Genomic DNA, 18,835 nt, shown 5'->3' with positions numbered 1-18,835 from the left:
TCCCACGTCTCAGACCTTTTAGTCTGGCTCCAAACTACATCCTCAACCCTCCTCCTGGGACTTTTATTGACTTTATAGACCTGCCAGGACAAGAAAATTCATGTTGTCCTTTCACTCCGCACATGATCATACAAATCAGATGCTGCCGGGAGGTCAGACAGCTGACCAGGTTCGCTGGGATGCTCACAGGGTCTGACAGAAAGCACCAAGGAGAGAAGACATTTTAATGGATATCTACTGGTTTTTGCTTGTAACTGTAGAAAATCTTTCTCATATCAGTTTCCAGTTTCCTATTAGACAATCAAATAGTTTCCAAACGTCACTTCAAAATAAATACTAGCGCCTTTACCATCAGTTACATTATTTTTCTGCGTGCTGCCATCCCTTAAATGCTCATGAGGGAGCGTGAAAACAGTAACTTTCAGTGTTCAGGGCTCCAGAAACAGAAATACTCTGTACAAAGAGTTTGAGACTTTTATAAAACATGAAACACAGGAAAAGATTGTGAGGAGTTGATTAAACAGTCTGTGTATGCAAACATTAGCAAGTCTGGCTAACTAGCTTCCCACCTGCAGTGGGCTTGTAATGCTAATGTAGCGTTGCTTCCAAAGCCATGGAGCATAGCATTAATTAACTACATTATTTTATGGTGTTACAGGTCACGTTAGAAAAAGACCAACATCCACTATCAAAAAGCTTTACCTACATGCTGTAACATAAGAGTCTATGTGAAGGTTAGCAGCTATCCAGCTCTTTACTTGGTTTGTGGAGACGAACACTTTAGCAAGCTAAACTAGCTTTCTCAGATCGTTAGCCAAACTCATCGCTAAGTCCTCAGCCTCAAAGCCTTTTCTTATATTATGTTAAGGGTGAAATATACAGTTTGAAAATATAGATAATAAAGTACAATCTAGCTTCTGTTTTTTTACAGTAAGCTAAGCAGCCTAGCATGTTTACATTAGGATGAAATAATGGTTTAGTCATTTTACCTTGGTGTACTTATACTGCTAAGGATACTTCTACCTTGCTCTATGAGACTCTTTTATTTCCACATCTTCTATCAACTCATGAAGATGCTGACATGTTTAGTTGACGTTAGCTTAAATAGCTCTCTTTTGTCTGCCTCGAGGACCCATTGCTGAAAGAAGATCGACTATCGAGTGGTAACTCTGTTATCATGGTAAATGTGTGTCATGTGTCCTCTGGTCTGTCAGTCTGGAGGTTGTGAAACACAAAAGAGCGCTAACATAAAACACCAACAGATGGTTTCAGTCAACTTGACGACTGCCAAGCACGAGAGGAGGGGGGCGAGGAAAAATTGGACTAAAAAATCTTCCTACGCCAGATCCCAACTTTCCCTCCTCCTCCTCCTCCTCCTCCTCCTCCTCTACCTCTCATCCTATTCCCAGTCCAGACTTTATTTTCATCTCTCTCTCTTCATCCCCATCCTCTCCTCCCCTCTGCTCTTTTTGGATTCAATCTCCTCTGGACTAAATCCTTCCACCTCCCCTTTAATAAACCTCCACTTTCCTCTTTTAGCCCTCCAGTATCTCCTCCATTTGCTCTCCTGCTTATCAACTTTCCTTCACCTCATCTTCTCCTTCAGTGTCCCCCCTCTTCCTCCTCCTCCACCTCCCCCTCCTCTCAGGTTCAGGCCTAATTTGAGGCATTCACTGCCAAAGCAACCACAGAAAGAAAACCCCACCATGCAAAAGACAGAAGGGGAGCCAGAGACGGTTGTGTGTGTGTGTGTGTGTGTGTGTGTGTGTGTGTGTGTGTGTGTGTGTGGCTTATATGATGTTGCTATGAGTGAAAAGAGGAATTCAAGAGTCAACAGGCAAACAGAAACCTGGTGGAAAGTAACACTAAGGGACAGACACAAAGAGACAAAGTGAAATGAAAATGGAGGTTTTACTGCCTTTATGTGAAACACTTCCTCAAATCACAGCTGCAAAGATCAGCCGATGACAGAAAATTGATAAAAAAAAAAAACAAAAAAAACATTTGATCATCAACTTAATCCTTCAAGTATTTGTTTTAAAACAAAAATGCCAAAATGTCGATGCCTTTTCTTTGAACATATATGACAGCAAACTGAATATCTGTGGGATTTTCACTGCTGGTCGGATAAACAAGACATCGATTTTGGGTGGAGGAAATAGACAAATTATTTATTTATTACACTGACGAAGGCTGATTAAGAAAATGACTGGCAGATTAATCAATAATGAAAATAATTGTTTGTTGCAGCCCGACATCAAATCAAACGAGCTGACAGGTGAGGAAGTCCGAGTCGCTGCTCTGAGCTCCTCTCAAAACAAAGTACAGCCGTCAGTATGAAGCAGGACACACATGGCGCCGCTTACAGCCATGATTTTATTTATCACACTCCATTAAAAGGCAGAAATCACACCTGAAAGAAGTCTGCCCAGAGACTTTTAGCATGACAGGAAGCGAGCGACAAACCAGCCGTGAATAATTGAACACGGTGATGTTGTATAGTGCAGCATTTCATTTAATATTGATAAAAACACGCTGCTGCAGACGACATATGAGAGAGACAAGCTGAACCAAGGCAGGCAGACGCTCCCTGCACGCTGACGTCTGCACGCCGAGGATCGTCAGTGGTCATTTCATGTTTTATGGGTTTAAGTCAAAAAGGGGCAGACAGTGAAAGCAGACAGAAGGGGAACGAATCTCATACACCCACACACACACACACACACACACACACACACACGCATGTACAGTATGTACAGTGACACACACACACACACACCCAGCTCAGTTGTTCATACCTGCCATCATATTATGTAAGACATCATCGCAGCCTCCGGCCCACTGACACACAGATACAGATGCACACACACACACACACACACACACACACACACACACACACACACACACTCATGCATGGAAGCCCAGACACAAGCAGCGTGGTGGGATGCCATTGTTTTCATCTTACCTCTGCAGGTGTTGCGCCTCTCTCTGCCTCCTCTTCTCTTTTATCCCTTTTCTCTCTTTCTCTTCTCGCCTCTCTCGTCTCTCTCTCTCTGTTCGGTCTTTATTTTTCTTTCCTGTCCACTGAGTCGTGTCTTTTTTGCACTGATGCTGCAGTGCTACATAAAACACACCCTTCTGAGCTCTGCCTCTCCTCCCTCCCTCCTTCCCTCTCTGCTGCTCTCTGATTGGCTGCTTCACAGAGATGACATCAGCCTCCTTCATTGCAGCCTCTCTCCCTCTCTCTCTCTCCCTCTGTATTCCCCTGGTACCTCCTGCCCCTCCCTTCTTCTTTACCTCCATGCTGCTCCCCCTCCTCTATTTTTACCTCCTCCTTCCCTCTGTGTCTCCTCTCTGTTCTGGTTTTCTTGTCTTACTGGTGGCCAGCTGGTTGGAAGAACATCACTGAATAAAACTTAACTGGCTGCTAAAAAGGTGCAGGTCACATTGAACAAGTAATTAAAGCACAAATGGTTTCTTGTATGGTGAACAGTGCGTGTAAAATCCTTTAAAAAACACATTTTGTCTGTCAGTCTGTCTGTTCTTGTCTTTTCTTGTTATCGTTTGTCCTCTCTGTCAACAGAAGAAATCATTTCATAATTGAAAACAATTTAATTCTGTTATATTTGCTAAAAATTCATCTCCCCTTCGAGACTATCAGCATACAAGCTTCTCCTTCAATGTATTAAAAGCTGAACCAGTTTGCTGGTCTCATAAATGGAGGAAACTTATTGGATAAGCTTCAGGTTTCTGCAGGTCCGATCATAACCGTAATGATAATAATAAAGATATAATGAGACGGAGCATGGAGCTGTCACTCTCCACAGCACTTCACGTTGTGGTTGAAAACTACACTTGACTTTCATGTTGGAGAAGCTGCCTCACATTCAAGTTGATTGTTAGGTGACGACCTGTATTTATTTCAACTTACGTGACGGACTTAAGTTATGCTAACATATTGATTTTAACCCAAACAATGATCTTTTCCTGAAGTTCACAAGTACTTTTGCTGTCTAAACATCAAGAAACCTTAAAGCTGTGAAGAACGTCGGCCTTCAGGTGAGAACAGATAAGGTAAACCAATGAATTCTGGAAAATGCTGGCATCTTCTCTTCACCTGTCACATATGATGTTTTAGGATTCATTTACCTGTTCAGTCATTTAGAAAGAGGACACTGCACAGAACGTTACAGGAGACCACCTGGAACCATCTTGCATTGCTCACCATAAATTAAACAAAGGTTAAAACAATGCAACAGCCAGTGGAGGAGCTGCGGCTTAACATGAGAAAAGAAGACTCGAACAGAGTCACAGCTGGAGCACTTCGATGAATCTGTATTCAGCTAAAACATCTTCGTCTTTTAGTCGCTAAATGTTAAACTTTCTTCACCAGCTCGTAGCTGATGTTGTCTGTCCAGAAACGGGCCTGATGAGAGCTGTGAGACTGAATCAAACAACGAGCTAAAAGAGGCAAAGAGAGAGTGACGATGCAGTACGAAACAAAGATCTTCTATGGCTGATTTTCTTGAAAACATGAATCTTCTGACTGTGTTGTGATTCACTGATACTGAATTCAAATGAACTGAACCATGTAGATCAGCTCAGTCCCAGCACTCAGCCCACACTGTCTTACACATCAGTCTCCGTCACCGTCTGTCTCTCTGGACGCTTTTCCCTCTTGGCTCCTCCTCCTCCTCCTCTTCCTCTTTGTCACTAAAAAGGAAATTCTGTTCTGTCGTACTCAGACTGTAAAGATCAGAGACACACATGTGGCATTTTAGTTATCAGGCAGCCTAAACACCCCCGCTCTTCCTGTGTGTGTGTGTGTGTGTGTGTGTGTGTGTGTGTGTGTGTGTGTGTATGAGAGAATCACAGACAGAAAATGTGTGAGGGGACAGATGGACAGAGAGATCGTCTGTGTTTAAGGGTTTTTCTTTGGCAGGGCGGTGCATCACTGTAACAGTGAGCAGTCTGTGTGTGATCGTTGTTGTGGTGTTTTCCTCGTCTGTCCCTCCTCTTCATTACTGATTAACACAAACCAGTTAAACAACAGCAAACTGAACATTCGAAGTAAAAATCTGCACATCTCAAACAAACCTCAACCCGACATGATGTGCATGAACTGATTTAAAAAACAAGAGACCTGATCTGAAGACATGACGATGATTTAACCTGAGCCAAAAATCAGCAGCGCTGCAGCCTGATGCACTGAAGCAGCTGCAGAACAAAAGAGCAGAAACATAAACACAAAGTCGTACGAATTAAAGTCAAATTGTACAAACAGATGCAACAAATTTACCAAAAATAATTAGTTTTTGCTTCAAATAACTGAAAGGACTATTTTCAGCTGCAGCACCAACAATAAAACATGCCAACACGCTGAAAAGTTTACCATGTTCGCCATCTTAGTTTAGCATGCTAGCATGCTAACATTTATTTTAATTAGCACAAAACACAACGTACAGCTGAGGCTGATGGGAATGTCGTTGGTTGTGTAGTGTTTTGCAGGTTAAGTACAAACTTTCACCTGCAGGTGGCGTTAGAGGAAAAGTCCGATTCTCCCTGTAGAGACATGAACGTCTGTTTGTGGAGCAAAGCGTTGGGCCGACCGGGCTCTGCAGAGCCGTGACACCGGCCTGGAGGAAAACGGTGAAGAGGCCTCGAGACAGAAGCGTCTTCCTGAATCGCCCTTTGTTTCACTTTCATCTCCTCATCCTCTTCTGCTCAGCAAATTGAGTTTCCTCTCAAGCAGACAGCAGTTCCATTATCTCCTCCTCCTCCTGCAGGTCTGTCTCACTCTCCTCCTCCCATACCTTCCCTCTGCCTCCACCCTTTCCTCCATCTCAGCGTCTTCCCTCACTTAAGACTCAATTCACTTAAGCTGCATATGTGTGTGTTTGTGTGTGTTTGTGTGTGGGCTGAGATGCACTGATCAATACAGCAGATGAGGATCTTTCTTGCATGTCCTTGTCTCATGTCTGGCATTGTCTGGGACATGTCATCACACTCACTCACTCACTCACAAACACACACACACACAGACACACACACACACACACACACACACACAGCCTCATTTCTTATGGATACAGTTTACCGTAAGTGTGACTCAGCCTCTGTGACTGGAATACAGAACACCAAGAAACTGCAGCACACACACACACACACACACACACACACACACACACACACACACACACACACACGCACACACACACACACACACACTCACTTGTACAGATTAAAGCCACCCTGTCACCTCCGTCATCTTAAGTGTGCGGGTGGAGTGGGAGACGGAGCAGCGCTGATGGAGAAAGAGAGTGAGAGGATGTTTAAGGGTTAACGCTTTCATTTCATTACACATCAATAAGTCCTGTAAGGCAATTAGAGCCATTAGGCTTATGAATTCTGCGCCCACCGCTGCCTTTACTCTCCTTGTAAAACACACACTGCTGCATACGGATCGTTGTACTTTTATTCATTTCCTAATGCCTAACCTGAACCTGATCCCCGACTAACAGCACCTAATTCAAATTCAAGTACTTGCGCTAAACTTAGATCCTAATGACAAGTGACTTTTTACCCTTAGCGTAATCCTGATCTAAAATAAAGAACCTTAACTTTTATGCAAAATTAAAATCAATCAGCATCAGAAATCAGAATCAGTCATTTGAGGTATTTCACTCAAAACCGCAAAATGCAACAACCTCACTCGAGGGAAAGTCACATGATCACCAGGTTCAGTGGGATTCATCCTCTGAGGACCAGGAGTGTCTGCAGACAACAATTACAACATTTCAAGGCAATCTGAACAGATGCTGCTAGCTTGGCTAAAGATGAGCCAAAAAATCATCTCCTTCAAAGAAAAACCCCTGTTTTTAAAGCCCACCGTCCATTTTTTGAGGAGAGGGTAGCTGAAAGTTGACCACAGGTAACGAGCTCCATCAGGCTGCTGATGAACGTGTTGGGCAGGGATTCGCGCTCGCGGGCCTTTGATTGATGTGCCAGTTTGACATATAGCTTTAGACAGACAACACAAAATGTTTAAGAAATGAATACAGGCAGTACAAAACGGGACAGTAAGAGGACGCTGCTGGTGATGATAAAAAGGTCTGATGAATCTTCTGCAGTCAAACTATGGCTGCGCTGTTCCATCACTGCATGTGTGCCCGCATGTGATTCACAGATGAGTTCAGCAGTAAATCAGTACAAACAGTAAGCTGTCAATACCTGCTGACTGAGAGGGAGGAAGATTTGCTCTTCACAGTCTGCCTCACGCACACACCGATCAAACATCGGCACAAACAGGTGGAGGAAACACTCGGAGGAATCGCATTAAGGATGTTTATGCAGCACTTTAAGACATTTTGGTTATTGTCTGTATTTGTTTACAGTGTATGTTACTGGTAGCTGATAAATAAACTGCATAAATAGTGATTAGATCCAATTCTGTGTTGGACTTGAGTGACTTAAGATTCCAATGATGCAAAAATATTTAAGTGTTGTGTTTTGAGCTGATAAAATGCTGCAGTCCTGGTAGACTTGCAGCTGACCTGCAATATGCTTATGAAGTTCCTCTAAAAAGGTACAAAAACAGGAAAGCTTCTCACAGTATTTGCCAAATAAAATCACAGAAAAGGTCTGAGTTTATTAACTCGTTATGTTGTCTGGTGGGAGTGTAAAGTCATCTTCTTTTTGAGCTTTATAACAAAACTTAATAACTACAACACTCAATGGTTACAACGATTATTACAATAGAATTAGAAATGTAGAAAACACCAGTTCAGGTAAACGGTGTGAATAAAATCTTAATTGCTGGAGTGCTGCACGGTTTCAATATACCTTTTCATTTCATTTACTACAAATTTTGATAAAAGTTTTCTGGTACAATTTGGCTTTCTTAACAAAATCCGCTTTTGTGGGCATAAATTCTTTATTAGATCATTAAAACATGAATAAGTAATTTTTCTTTTATGTTGCAAACATCATATAAACCAAATAGTGTCAATACAGTAATGAAAGAGCAACAAACTTATCATGAGAAATCTCTCCAAACAATAACTGTATGTGGACAACTTGGACAGTACACAGATATCAATAACTATTACTTGAACAAGGACTGTATCTTTAGAAAATGGCAAATATTGGATAAATAAACAGATTTGGAAAGGATGACAGCATTTGCTCTTAAACGTGAGTATTGTGATTTAACCAAGAAGAAAAGAGATCATGTGACTTTCAACCAATCGGTTTCCGCCATTCTTGTCCGGGCAAGGAAGTGAAATACCCAATCACAGAAGACACAATTACAGAAAGTCCCTGAAGGAGACTGAATAGCTGTTTGAACGCGAGTCAGCGTCGAGAAGCGTGGTGAGTAGAGTATAGTGGAAAGTTTGTCTTTGATTTAACCGGGTTGAACCAAGCTAACAGCTGGTGTCAGTTCTTAGTTTAAGCTAACGTCTTTTTCGGCGTTAGTGAGCTAGCTAACTGCTAAACATGTAGCTTTAGCTAACGTTGACCTGCAAGTCTTTTGCTGAAGAGTAGTAAACAGTCGTTTTCGGCGTTAGCGAGCTAGCTAATTCAGGGCTCTCAAGTTTTAAGATTGTCTCTGCGTGACATATACAAGATGAGGGAGAGGAGTATTGAAGGCATGTATTTCATCGTATTGATCTTTGATCTGTGCCTCTATCGATTCTTATCATTGTTTCTTTGACTTCCTGTGCTGTGGTTCACTGGCTTTCATACACATACATCCATGATTGTTTAGAAGAGCGTTTTAAGAGCAGTGCAGATTGTTCTGTGTGTGTAGTTTAACGCTGAGATGCTGTAGTTTTTAGTGATGTCTCTAGAGGTTCAGTTTCTCCTCTCACACTCTTCTCCAAGCCACAGTTAATCATCTGAAGTAAGTTATTCAGTTTTATTTCCTTACTGCACTTCTCACTGTCGTCACGTGGGGGCAGTGTTGTTCAACAGATGCTTGAACTCCACTCAGGCTGAAACGGTAAGCTGATCTAAATTTGGAATAGTTGCAGGTGGCCTGTACTTTACCTACCAAATGGCTTCTTCAGCATCAGGTGCACCATTTACAGATGTCACTTTTACAAACTGAAGCTGTTATTTGTTCTTCACCTGAGATCTGCCTGAGAAGAATTGTGGCCAAAGCTGGTCTGGTTTGGGCTCAGCTGAGACAGATGAGATGGAGGGTAGGAGGCCCAGTAGGTGATTACAGCTGTGCAGGAGCACCATATGAAAGAATCTGAACAAACTCGGTGTGTGACAGTCGTTTTCATCCACAATTGACAAAGAGAGTCGAGTGATGTGAGATATCTGCTGTTTGACAGAGAAATGTCGATGTGATGAGTGGAGCAGACACACACACACACACTTTAGCCAGCCTCAGCGTCTCGTGTGTAAATGTCTCCACCTACAGGACTCTCTCTGAACAATGCATGCTGGGAAATTGCACCTCATGAACCAGCGTTTGGATCAGGTCCACGAGCTGCAGAGTGTTTTATTTTTTGGACAGACCTCTGCGCCTGCTATGGACCCTGTTTGGAGGAAGTACTTCACACCGAGTACTGTACTGGTATACTTTTCTGTACAAAAAGAAGCACTTTCACCACAGAAGAAGAACTGTGCATGTGTGTGTGTGTGTGTAGATGTGTGAAGCTGCAGGTCTCAGCCGAACCAAGCAGACACTCAGGACGTGTCTCCTCTACCTCTAAATACTTGTGCAGTCGAGCGATTATTTAGTGCAGATTTTTGGGCGAATTACAACAATGTGCTCAGTTTCTGAGCGCGTTATGAAGTTGAAGTGACTCTTACTTCATTCTTACCAAATGGAACAAGACTGGCACAAAATGTGTGACAACACATCACCCACTGTTGAGCACACCTGTGGTGCAATTTCCTGCCGATCAGCTGTAAACTGGCAGGCTGTGGCCATGAAGAACAAGCTGTCCTGTACGCACCTGCACCCAGAATCACTCGTCCACTGCCCCCCCGAACCCTCTGAGCTCAGAAACACCATCACTCACTCACTCACACACACACACACACACACACACACACACACACACACACACACGTCTACTTAATCTAGTGCTGCATTGAAGTGCAGTATTTCCATTTCATGCAACTTTATACTTCTGTATTTATATTTGTCTGACAGCCTCTGTGACTGTTCAGACTGCAAGTTTCATCGCCTTCCTTTTCTGTGAAAACCTCGTATCTCCAGATGTCTTCATGTTGAAAATAATATTTAAATTCTCCCCCGTTCAGCTAAGTAAACTCTTTAAAAGCCTCTTGTGTCACAAAGCTGAATACAGGCTGGTTTTGTCACAGGACGGTGATGCAACAAACGTGATGAGCTCATTGAATTAGATGCACTGCTGTAGATTAATGCCTTCAACACACGTATATGAATGTTTGTTAAAAGAAAATCAAATCAATTACAACTCCACCACTGCAAGTCTGAACATACACGTCCACCATAAATACTCAGTTTTTAACAAGAAGAACATGTGACCACGTCACAGCGGCAAACAGACGTCACACACTGGACATGATGCTTCGTTTTCATTCATTTATTTCTGTTTTTGAATCACTTCAAATGTGAGTAAATTGAGGTTTAACTTTAACCAACACGGTGAACTCTAATTTAACCAAATAACCTACTGCATTGATAAGGCCTTCATGATGTTTAAAATAACTGGTATAATAAACTTAACTTACAATGACTCAAACTGTTGAGTCAGCAGATTTGTGTTTATGCTACAGAGGACAGAAATATACCATCTTTCAGGTATTACAGGCTTTTGTCTTATTACCCTTCAGACCAGCAGCACTGCAGCTAAGTGACAGCAGAGTACAAAGGTGGATCGTCTTTGGCTCGTCTGCTGTCAGAGCTCGCGTTCAGCCGAGGCACAGCGTACACGACGTTATCGCTCTTTCCACAGAGGGCGCTGTTGTGTGTCCGGCTAGAAAAATTCAGCTCGGAGTAGGTGAGTTTACTCGAGTCGTCTTCAGCCTGGAAAAAGAAGAGAGAGGGGTTAACGTCCGTCTCCATGTTTGCTGTATCTTGTCCTCCTTTGCAGGTTTCTGCAGTCAGCGTGTGTCAAACTGTCCAACAGCGCTGAATTCACCAGTGTGTCTTCAACATCTTCAAGTCCAGCAGCTTGTTTTGTTCAAAAACCTCCAGAAAGAACATCATTTTCTTTTGGTAAGCTTATTTTTTTTTAATCAAACTGTCACATCGTCATGTTTTTTATGGGATGGAGCCTAAAGCTGATGTTTTCTGAGCCCACAGTTAAAGTTATTGGTTTCTCCTGCATGTGGTTTGGTATGTGTGAGTGTAAAGTGAAGAGATTACCTCAGGAGATCTGATCTGTCTGTCCCCTCTGATGTCCTCGTACACTCTGTTGGTCTACAGGAGAAGACGGGTTTGGTTTGTATTCACGTCAGCTTGATGCTTAAATGTCCAAAATGTTCTGAAACTCACCTGTGAGACAGAAGCGTACTCTGGTTCCTCAGGAGGCTCTGAAGAACACAGCAGTCTACAATCAGTCTACAATCTCCTGATCTGAACTCTGAGTGGCGTTTGGGTTTGAAACGTTGATTTCACGTGCACAGAAACATCAAACGTTGAAAGTGTCCTTTCTCTCACCCTCGGGTTTAGCAGAAATCTTCCTGCAGTAGATCAGCACAGCCAGTGATAACAGGACGACCAGGACAGCCAGAGTCAGACCCACATAGAGCCAGACGTCTGCAGCAGTTTGAGCAGAAGTGGACAGTTTAACATCGGGCAGGTTACTGTGACACGTCCTGCTGGACTCTCAGGTAAAAGACACATTCTGTACCTGTACGATAACACCTTGCCATGTGCAGATTAAATTGGAGTTTGATGTTCTTTACCGGCATCAAACCTTGGCTATAGATAATACGCATTACTACCTGGTGTCCAATAAAATCACAGGACACCTCAAACATACGTCAGGGCAGCTGTGGCTCAGGAGGACAGCGACCACGAGGTTGGCGGTTTGATCAGCTCCTCCTGTCCACATGTCCAAGTGTCCTTGGCTGAGGCGTTAAGTCTATGACGAGTCAAATATGCAGAATAATAAACTCTGATGTCTGCACAGTGAATATGACGCTACAGCCAGAAGCCAGTTAGCTTAGCATAGAGACTGGGAGCAATAGGAAACAGTTAGCCTGGCTTTGTCTCCCTGATGAACATGTTGTGCGTGCTAGGCTAACCAGCAGCTAGCTGTAGCTTCACATTTAGCGTACAGACATAAGTGGTGTCTGTGTTCTCATCTGACGTCATGAAAGTGGTTGTTTCCTCTTCCGTTAAGAAACAGAGCCATTGCGGTAGCCTCTGTTTCACTAGCTTTCATTCGTCAAAATACTTCATTCTTTACTCAGCCACGATTGGAGCATTGAGGAAGAGTCATGGCTCCTGATTGGTCAGTACAAATCCAGAATAACGGATGCTTGAATGTGAACACATTGTGGACGAAGCTGCCATTTCAAGTTATATCTTGCAATTATATGTTCACACATGCACTTTAACAAGCAGGCCTGTTGCACACACACATTAACACACATACATAACAGACAATGCACACACTCTTTTTTTCTCTCTGCAGCCACTAAAGCTCATGGGTAATGTAGTGTTTATTTGTTCTTCATGACCGCGGGGAATCTTTTATTTCAGGAAGAAAAGTCCAAAGAGCGAACACGTCCATCGTGGGCCGGCCGAGCGGCTCCGCCGGATGCTGGAGGACCAGTTACCTGAGCTTCCTGTCAGTCATAGACTGTCATCAGGGCGTGGACGTACCTGCAGCTGGTGTCATCTCAGGCTGCTGCTGGTCGGAGCTTAAAATCTGTGTTGTTGCTTCTGTGGGGGCTGAAGTGGTCGAACCTGTGAACGACAGAGACACATGAGAGACGAGATGCTCCTGTGTGTGTCCGAACCGTTAGCTTCTTCGCTCTTGTTCCACTTTAAACTCACCATCTGTGACAACGACCACGAACTCCCGGAAGCGACGTGACAAACCTCTGACCGCAGCACACCTGTACCGCCCCGAGTCGGACTTGTTCAGCTGTGTGATGCTCACGTACAGAAATCCTCCTGAAGGAGATGCTTCTACGTATTCAATGCTGTATCTGCCTCTCCGAACTTTGAACCCGGTCGTGTCAACAAGAACGTCCTTTGGTTCACACCTGTCCTTGCAGAAGTACGTCTGGGTTGCAAAGCCAGTGAAGGAGCATTCGACCACGACGTTTCCTCCAGTTTGTGCATAGAGGGTTTTTTCTTCTGAAGGATTTTCTTCATGCAGCGCCGCTGAAAGGACGAAAGATCGACAGTTTATGTTGATCCTGGAAGAAGATTTTGACATTTGATTTCATTCTGTTTCTTTGATGCTTTAATGAAACAACCGGCTTTGGTTGTAAAAAGAAGACTTAGCTGATGATTAATTAACGACTTTATGCAAAAGTTCTGCAGACGCTCAGGTGTTTTTGATCAACTCTACGTCTGACTCTCAATCTTTAGCAGAGAGCGACTCAACTGATCCACAGTCAGCTCAAACTCTTAGACCTGTCACATCCTTCATGAGAAGCAACATGAAGTGTGTGTGTGTGTGTGTGTGTGTGTGTGTGTGTGAGTGTGAGTGTGAGTGTGTGTGAGTGTGTGTGAGCAGCCGTCAGCGTTCACAGCGATGATGTCACTGAACAGCAGCTTTTCAGATAAGATGGAACTTTCCTGACTTGGAGTAGAAACTCACCATCGATAACGATGATTTCAATCTGCTGGTTTGAGAGTCTGCCGTCGGAGCCACAGCTGTACAGTCCTGAATCAGACTTCCGCAGCTGTTTGACGGTCACAACAACCCGTCCGGACGTTCTTCTGTATTCTATGCTGTATCTGTCTCTATGAACGATGACACCCGTTGTTTCAATGAGAGTGTCCCCTTCTTTACATCTGTCCCTGCAGAAGAACGTCCTGCTTCCGGTGCGAGACAGGGAGCATTCGACTGTGACGCCGCCCCCTTCGGTCCCTGAATACACGATGATCTGGTTAACGAGAGCCCAGTTTCCACCCTGCAAAGCTTCAGAAAGACGAGCAGTGATTAGCTTGTGTCTGTCAAACAGCCACGAACCACAAGAGACTTTCAACATGATCTCCTGTTACACTCTGTCTTCCTGTTTCGAGGAGCTGCAGTCAGTCCACAGCTCTCGCAGCGTTTCCCACACAGTGCTGAGAAATCACTCATCGGCCGGTTTGCTTTGATGAAAAATGATTTAGTGTCTTTTAGATTCATCCAAACGTTGGCGCAGCTTTCTTTGCTCCTCTGTGGTGCAAAGCTGAAAAGATGAAGCGGCCAATCAATTAATAGCAATGATACTGATAATGTTTTGTTTTTCAAGCAAAGACGTCAAACTTTTGGTGGTTCCAGCTCCTCAAACATCAGGATTCAACACTTCTCTTCATGTTCAACAGTAAAGTGGATAAACTGAACATTTGTGGGTTTTGAGCTGATATTGATTTTTTAATTGGCAGATTAATCGATGATGAAAACAATCGTTACTGTGCAGTTTTAATTGGCTTTAATTAGTTTTACTTCATAAACGAAGTGGAGGACGTTCATTTCCATCTTTCAGTTTATGATCTCACGTTTGATGAACTATATTTTTTCTGAAGTCTGTCTTAAAGCAGAACCAGACAGAGCATCCCTCCACAGAGCAAACACCTGGAACCAGGCTCAGACTGCTGAATCCTCACATTTCCATTTTTTAATTTTCACTTTTACAGAGAAAAACTGAATTCTGCTCTTCGTTACTCTGGCTGATCTTGTTCCTGCAGGATTGATTACAGTGACAAACGATTCTTCTGTGCAGCTCAAAGCTGACTGATCATCGAGTCTGACCTCATAAAACTCTCATGAGACACTGTTCAGCAAAGAAAACAAAGAAATGGAGTGAGGTGAGTGAACTCACAGAGGAAGAGGAGGCAGATCAAGGTGTGCTGGACTCTCATGTTGAAGCTCTGATGGTTTACTGCTGCTGCTTCCTTCTTCACTGGTGAACTAGGAAACGTCCCTCCTCCAATCACAACACAGGGCTGTCCACGGTCCTCCTCCACGTCACTGTGTGTTTCCACTGGTTCTGCACACAAAGGTATGCAAGACTGTCCACCAACACTCAGTAAAAACAGGAAGAACACACACACACACACACACACACTCTCTCCCTCGCTCTCTCTCTCGCTCTCTCTCTCTCCCCCCCCCCCTCTCTCTACATAGACTTACATTCATTTCCTGCACACTTACCATAACCATAACCACAACTTATGAAACCCTAAACCCTAAAACCTTAAACCAGCTCTTCGCTCACCTCATGGTTTCTGTCATGTTGCACCACACGTGTCTGTAAACACACTTCTGTCTTTCTGTCTGTTTATGTGTAACGCTGCAGCGCCTCTTGTGGGTGACTGAAGACCAAAATGCTGTCCTGTGGGCTCAGTAGATGAAGTCTGACCTGCTCGCTAAGAAAGCTGAAGTAAAGATTCGGGCATCGCAGCCCTCGTGAACAGAAGACTGGGGTTCTGCTGTGTGCACTTCCTGAATGATGTGTGCCGAACGTCGTGTGTTAAAAACCATTTTGAGACCAAATACATGAAGGCGTCCGTCAGACGCGTCGTGTCCAGGTGAGGGAAGCAAGCAAACCCTCAAAGTCACCAGCACCGCTCAGTGTGCTGCACCTGGAGCAAACCCAGGTGGAGCTGGCATGAAGTTGGATATTAAGATAAGATAAGACTTTGTAGATCCCACACCGGGGAAGTTAGGTCGTTAGAGCCAGCAAGAATTACGAAAAGAAAAACAGCGGCTCAGAAGGGTCGAAATAAAACGTGTAGAGGATACAGAATAGAAAATCAACTAAATCAACTGTTTCAGTACAGAATCTAAAATACTAAATGCCATAAAAATCCTACTGCCCATAAAAAAAGTACTATTGCCAAAATTCTTATGAGGAAAACGACTAATGTCACATGTTTTACGGCACTTGAGAAAAACTAAGTCTGTGTCTTAAAAATGATGAGTGGATGGAATAAAATGACAGATTCATCTGACATTTTAATCTTATTTAGATTCAGATTTTATCGTTGACACTGATAAACTAGAAAATACAAAAATAGGACTTTGTATCTGAAAGGTCGCTGACCAATGTTCTCCAGTCACGTAACAGAATTAAATCATGAAACACGTTTGTGAATCCTTCACTCACAGAGATGCTGTAATGTGCTTTTGAATGAGGCGGTGACGCACTGAACGACAGCTGAGCTGATATCAATCAGTATTAATGAAGGACTGAACTTAAATCTGTTTTATTAACAGCTTCATGTTGTGTTTTCGTAGGTGAAACATCTCTGTGTACTACACGTGTGTTCTTTTTGTCTGACTTGAAGCACCGGGCAGGAAGTGTTTATCAGCACTGAGACAAGACCAAGATCCCTTTCTGAGCTCAGCTTGTTGCATAAACCTGACCACAGGCGTGACTCAGGATCTGAATCCTGGACCCCGACACGAGCAGCTGGTCTGAAAAAAAAAAAAAAAAAGACTGTCTGAAAAAAAAGAAAGAAAAAAAAAGAAAAACGAAGCCTTTGGTCAGAAACTATGAAATTCACAGAATGTGAACGTAACTTCTCAGAGACGAGGGTTGCTTTTATGTGATCAGATCAATGTGTTTGATATTTCCTCACAACATGAACAGTTTTCTCTTTTATTACCGTTATGCCGTTCATCATGGAGCAGGAGGTCCCAGGTTTGAACACCAGGGGGCAGTCAGCCCACAGGAACATGGTGGTGGCTTTCTTCCTTCATCAGCTGAAGCCGTGTCCAGAGGAGCGAGCGGCTAACACGTCATGGCTTTGAGCTGCTGAAGCCCCGTGAGGCTGCGCTGTGGCGTCGTTGTCACTCTGTGTTTAACTTGGAGGAGGGTAAGGCTTCATGCTGTGGTTCTGTTCTCCAGCCAATGAGTCCCAGATACCATCAGACTTCTTTTACTCAGTGCCAGCAGCACTTGGAGTGATTCTGACTGCGGGGATAAAAGTTCGAGGTGTTGCCTTTCAGAAGAGACCAGAGCTTGGTCATGTCTTGGATAGGAGTTTCAGGGCTCTGAGCAGCGTCCACGAGGCTCCTCCCACACCTGGTTTTCAGCCGGCCTATCATCCGGTGTCACCACTGACAGGCGTCCAGATGAAACGTTGAATGAAATGTCGGATTTCTGTGGATTTGGACATTTCTCCTTGATATTTTTGACTGTACAGTAATGTTAATAGTTTGTATTATATCTTGTGATACACAGACGCACACTGGAGCTGATTTTTACTTTGGACAGCTGCATTTTGGGGAACATCCTTCACATTTAAAGGTCCATCATGTGGGATTTAGTGACATCTAGTGGTGAAGTTGCAGAGTGCACCCAAAGTGAGTACCCCTCCCCTCACTCGTCCCTTTCCGAGCATGTACGACGAACTACAGTGAGCTTAACGTCAGCCAGGCGGACTGCGTGGAGGCCAACTCCCTCCCTCTGTAGGTGTGAAGGCACGGCCATTCTTAGCTTCAGGTTATCAGATGTTAATGAAAACATATTGATGAAGAGTATTTTACATTCATCCTGATTTCTTTCTCGTGAAGCACTCTGAGCTGTGGTTCATGAAAGGTGCTGCACAGATGAAGGCCCCCCTGGATCCTACGCACTGGTCCGCTGTGGGAAGACAACATCCAGAAGGACGTGTTTCACATGGAATTGACAGAGGCCTCTCTGGACAGGAAGTGCTGCTCTTACTGGAATAATGTGGTCGATCCACCATCGTGAGGAACTGTAGACTGTAAAAACATGTGACTCTAAAATATTCCAAGTGACATCAAGTGAGCTTTAACACTCAGTTTAACTTTAAATGCACCCTGCAGCTTCGTATCCCGACCTGTTCGTCTTCGTACCGTCTTCTGTTTGATCACACCTTTTTAATGTGTACACATTTCATGTCGCTGTGCAGAATTTGGGGATTTATAGCTGTTAGGTTTAGTTTAGGTTAGGCTGGAAGATTCAAGTCATACTGAAACTCCGATTCAAAGAAAGACACAGCGTCCTCCATTTAGCTGACAGCGTGGACCCTCAGGAAGTCATGTTATTAAATGGAATCATAAATATTGGCTTTCGCATCCCCAATTATGTGGCAGACAAGGCTCCTGAGTTTCTGCTGAGTCCACATTTGGCCAGTTCTGACTGTAACTGCTCTGCAAAGACAAGCACAACTCCTACACAGACACTCAGACATAACCTGTTCCTGACAGGCTGTTTTACTGAGGTCAAAAGACTGCAAAGAGACAATGAGTACCAGGAGACATAAAACAACAAAAAAGAGAAGCAAAAGAAACACACACAGACGCAAAACAAACACAAAAAGATGCAAAACAAATAAAAAAAAAATGCAAAATGACTACAAAGTGACAGAAGACTACCACAAACAGACAGGACACGTCCAAAAACAGTACAGTTTCCTGTCTCCGTCCGTCCAGGGGGCTCAGTGTGACTGAAAGCGTTAATGCCACAGTCCCCAGAATGTTCTGTTCCACACAAGGTTAGCAAACAGCTTCCTGCAGTCAGCCGACACAAAGCATCGTGATAAAGTCACCGAGGGCCGGAGGCTTCAGTGAATGTGCCCGTGAATAAAACAGCTCATTGGTAATTCAGGGTCCCTGAACTGGCTGCTGTTTGTCAGGTTTCACTCTGAGCAGAAAGATCTGAGCGGCCATAGAGGGTCGAC

General features: G+C 43.7%; 2 protein-coding genes across 3 annotated transcripts in view; both read right to left on the bottom strand.

Annotated features, from left to right (window-relative positions):
* The window catches only part of LOC143326826 (neural cell adhesion molecule L1.1-like), a 39,578-nt gene extending 36,389 nt beyond the window's left edge, over positions 1-3,189 (bottom strand). For both annotated transcript variants that reach the window (XM_076740781.1, XM_076740782.1), the window contains exon 1: positions 2,969-3,189. The gene's annotated coding sequence lies outside the window, so the exon portion shown is untranslated. The remainder of the gene's footprint in view (positions 1-2,968) is intronic.
* Positions 3,190-10,603: 7,414 nt separating this feature from the next.
* Positions 10,604-15,181, bottom strand: LOC143327415 (uncharacterized). Its single transcript, XM_076741719.1, has 8 exons — positions 15,004-15,181; positions 13,791-14,114; positions 13,016-13,348; positions 12,842-12,925; positions 11,669-11,767; positions 11,504-11,541; positions 11,375-11,428; positions 10,604-11,032 (listed from the first exon to the last, which is right to left on the bottom strand). The coding sequence occupies exons 1-8, from the start codon at positions 15,041-15,043 to the stop codon at positions 10,856-10,858; spliced, it is 1,149 nt and encodes a 382-aa protein (XP_076597834.1). The 5' UTR covers positions 15,044-15,181; the 3' UTR covers positions 10,604-10,855.
* Positions 15,182-18,835: the final 3,654 nt, after the last annotated feature.

The sequence above is a fragment of the Chaetodon auriga genome, chromosome 10 (genome assembly GCF_051107435.1).
Source record: "Chaetodon auriga isolate fChaAug3 chromosome 10, fChaAug3.hap1, whole genome shotgun sequence".
NCBI lineage: Eukaryota > Metazoa > Chordata > Actinopteri > Chaetodontiformes > Chaetodontidae > Chaetodon > Chaetodon auriga.
The sequence above is the reverse complement of the archived record's forward strand: the minus strand, read 5'-3'. Positions and strand labels throughout refer to the sequence as shown.

Coding starts and splice junctions, on each gene's coding strand:
- LOC143327415 (XM_076741719.1), bottom strand. CDS start 15,043: ATGAGAGTCCAGCACACCTTGATCTGCCTCCTCTTCCTCT. Junction 14,115..15,003: donor GATCTGCCTCCTCTTCCTCT/GTGAGTTCACTC, acceptor GTCTTTCTGAAG/CTTTGCAGGGTGGAAACTGG. Junction 11,033..11,374: donor GACAGATCAGATCTCCTGAG/GTAATCTCTTCA, acceptor TTCTTTTTCCAG/GCTGAAGACGACTCGAGTAA.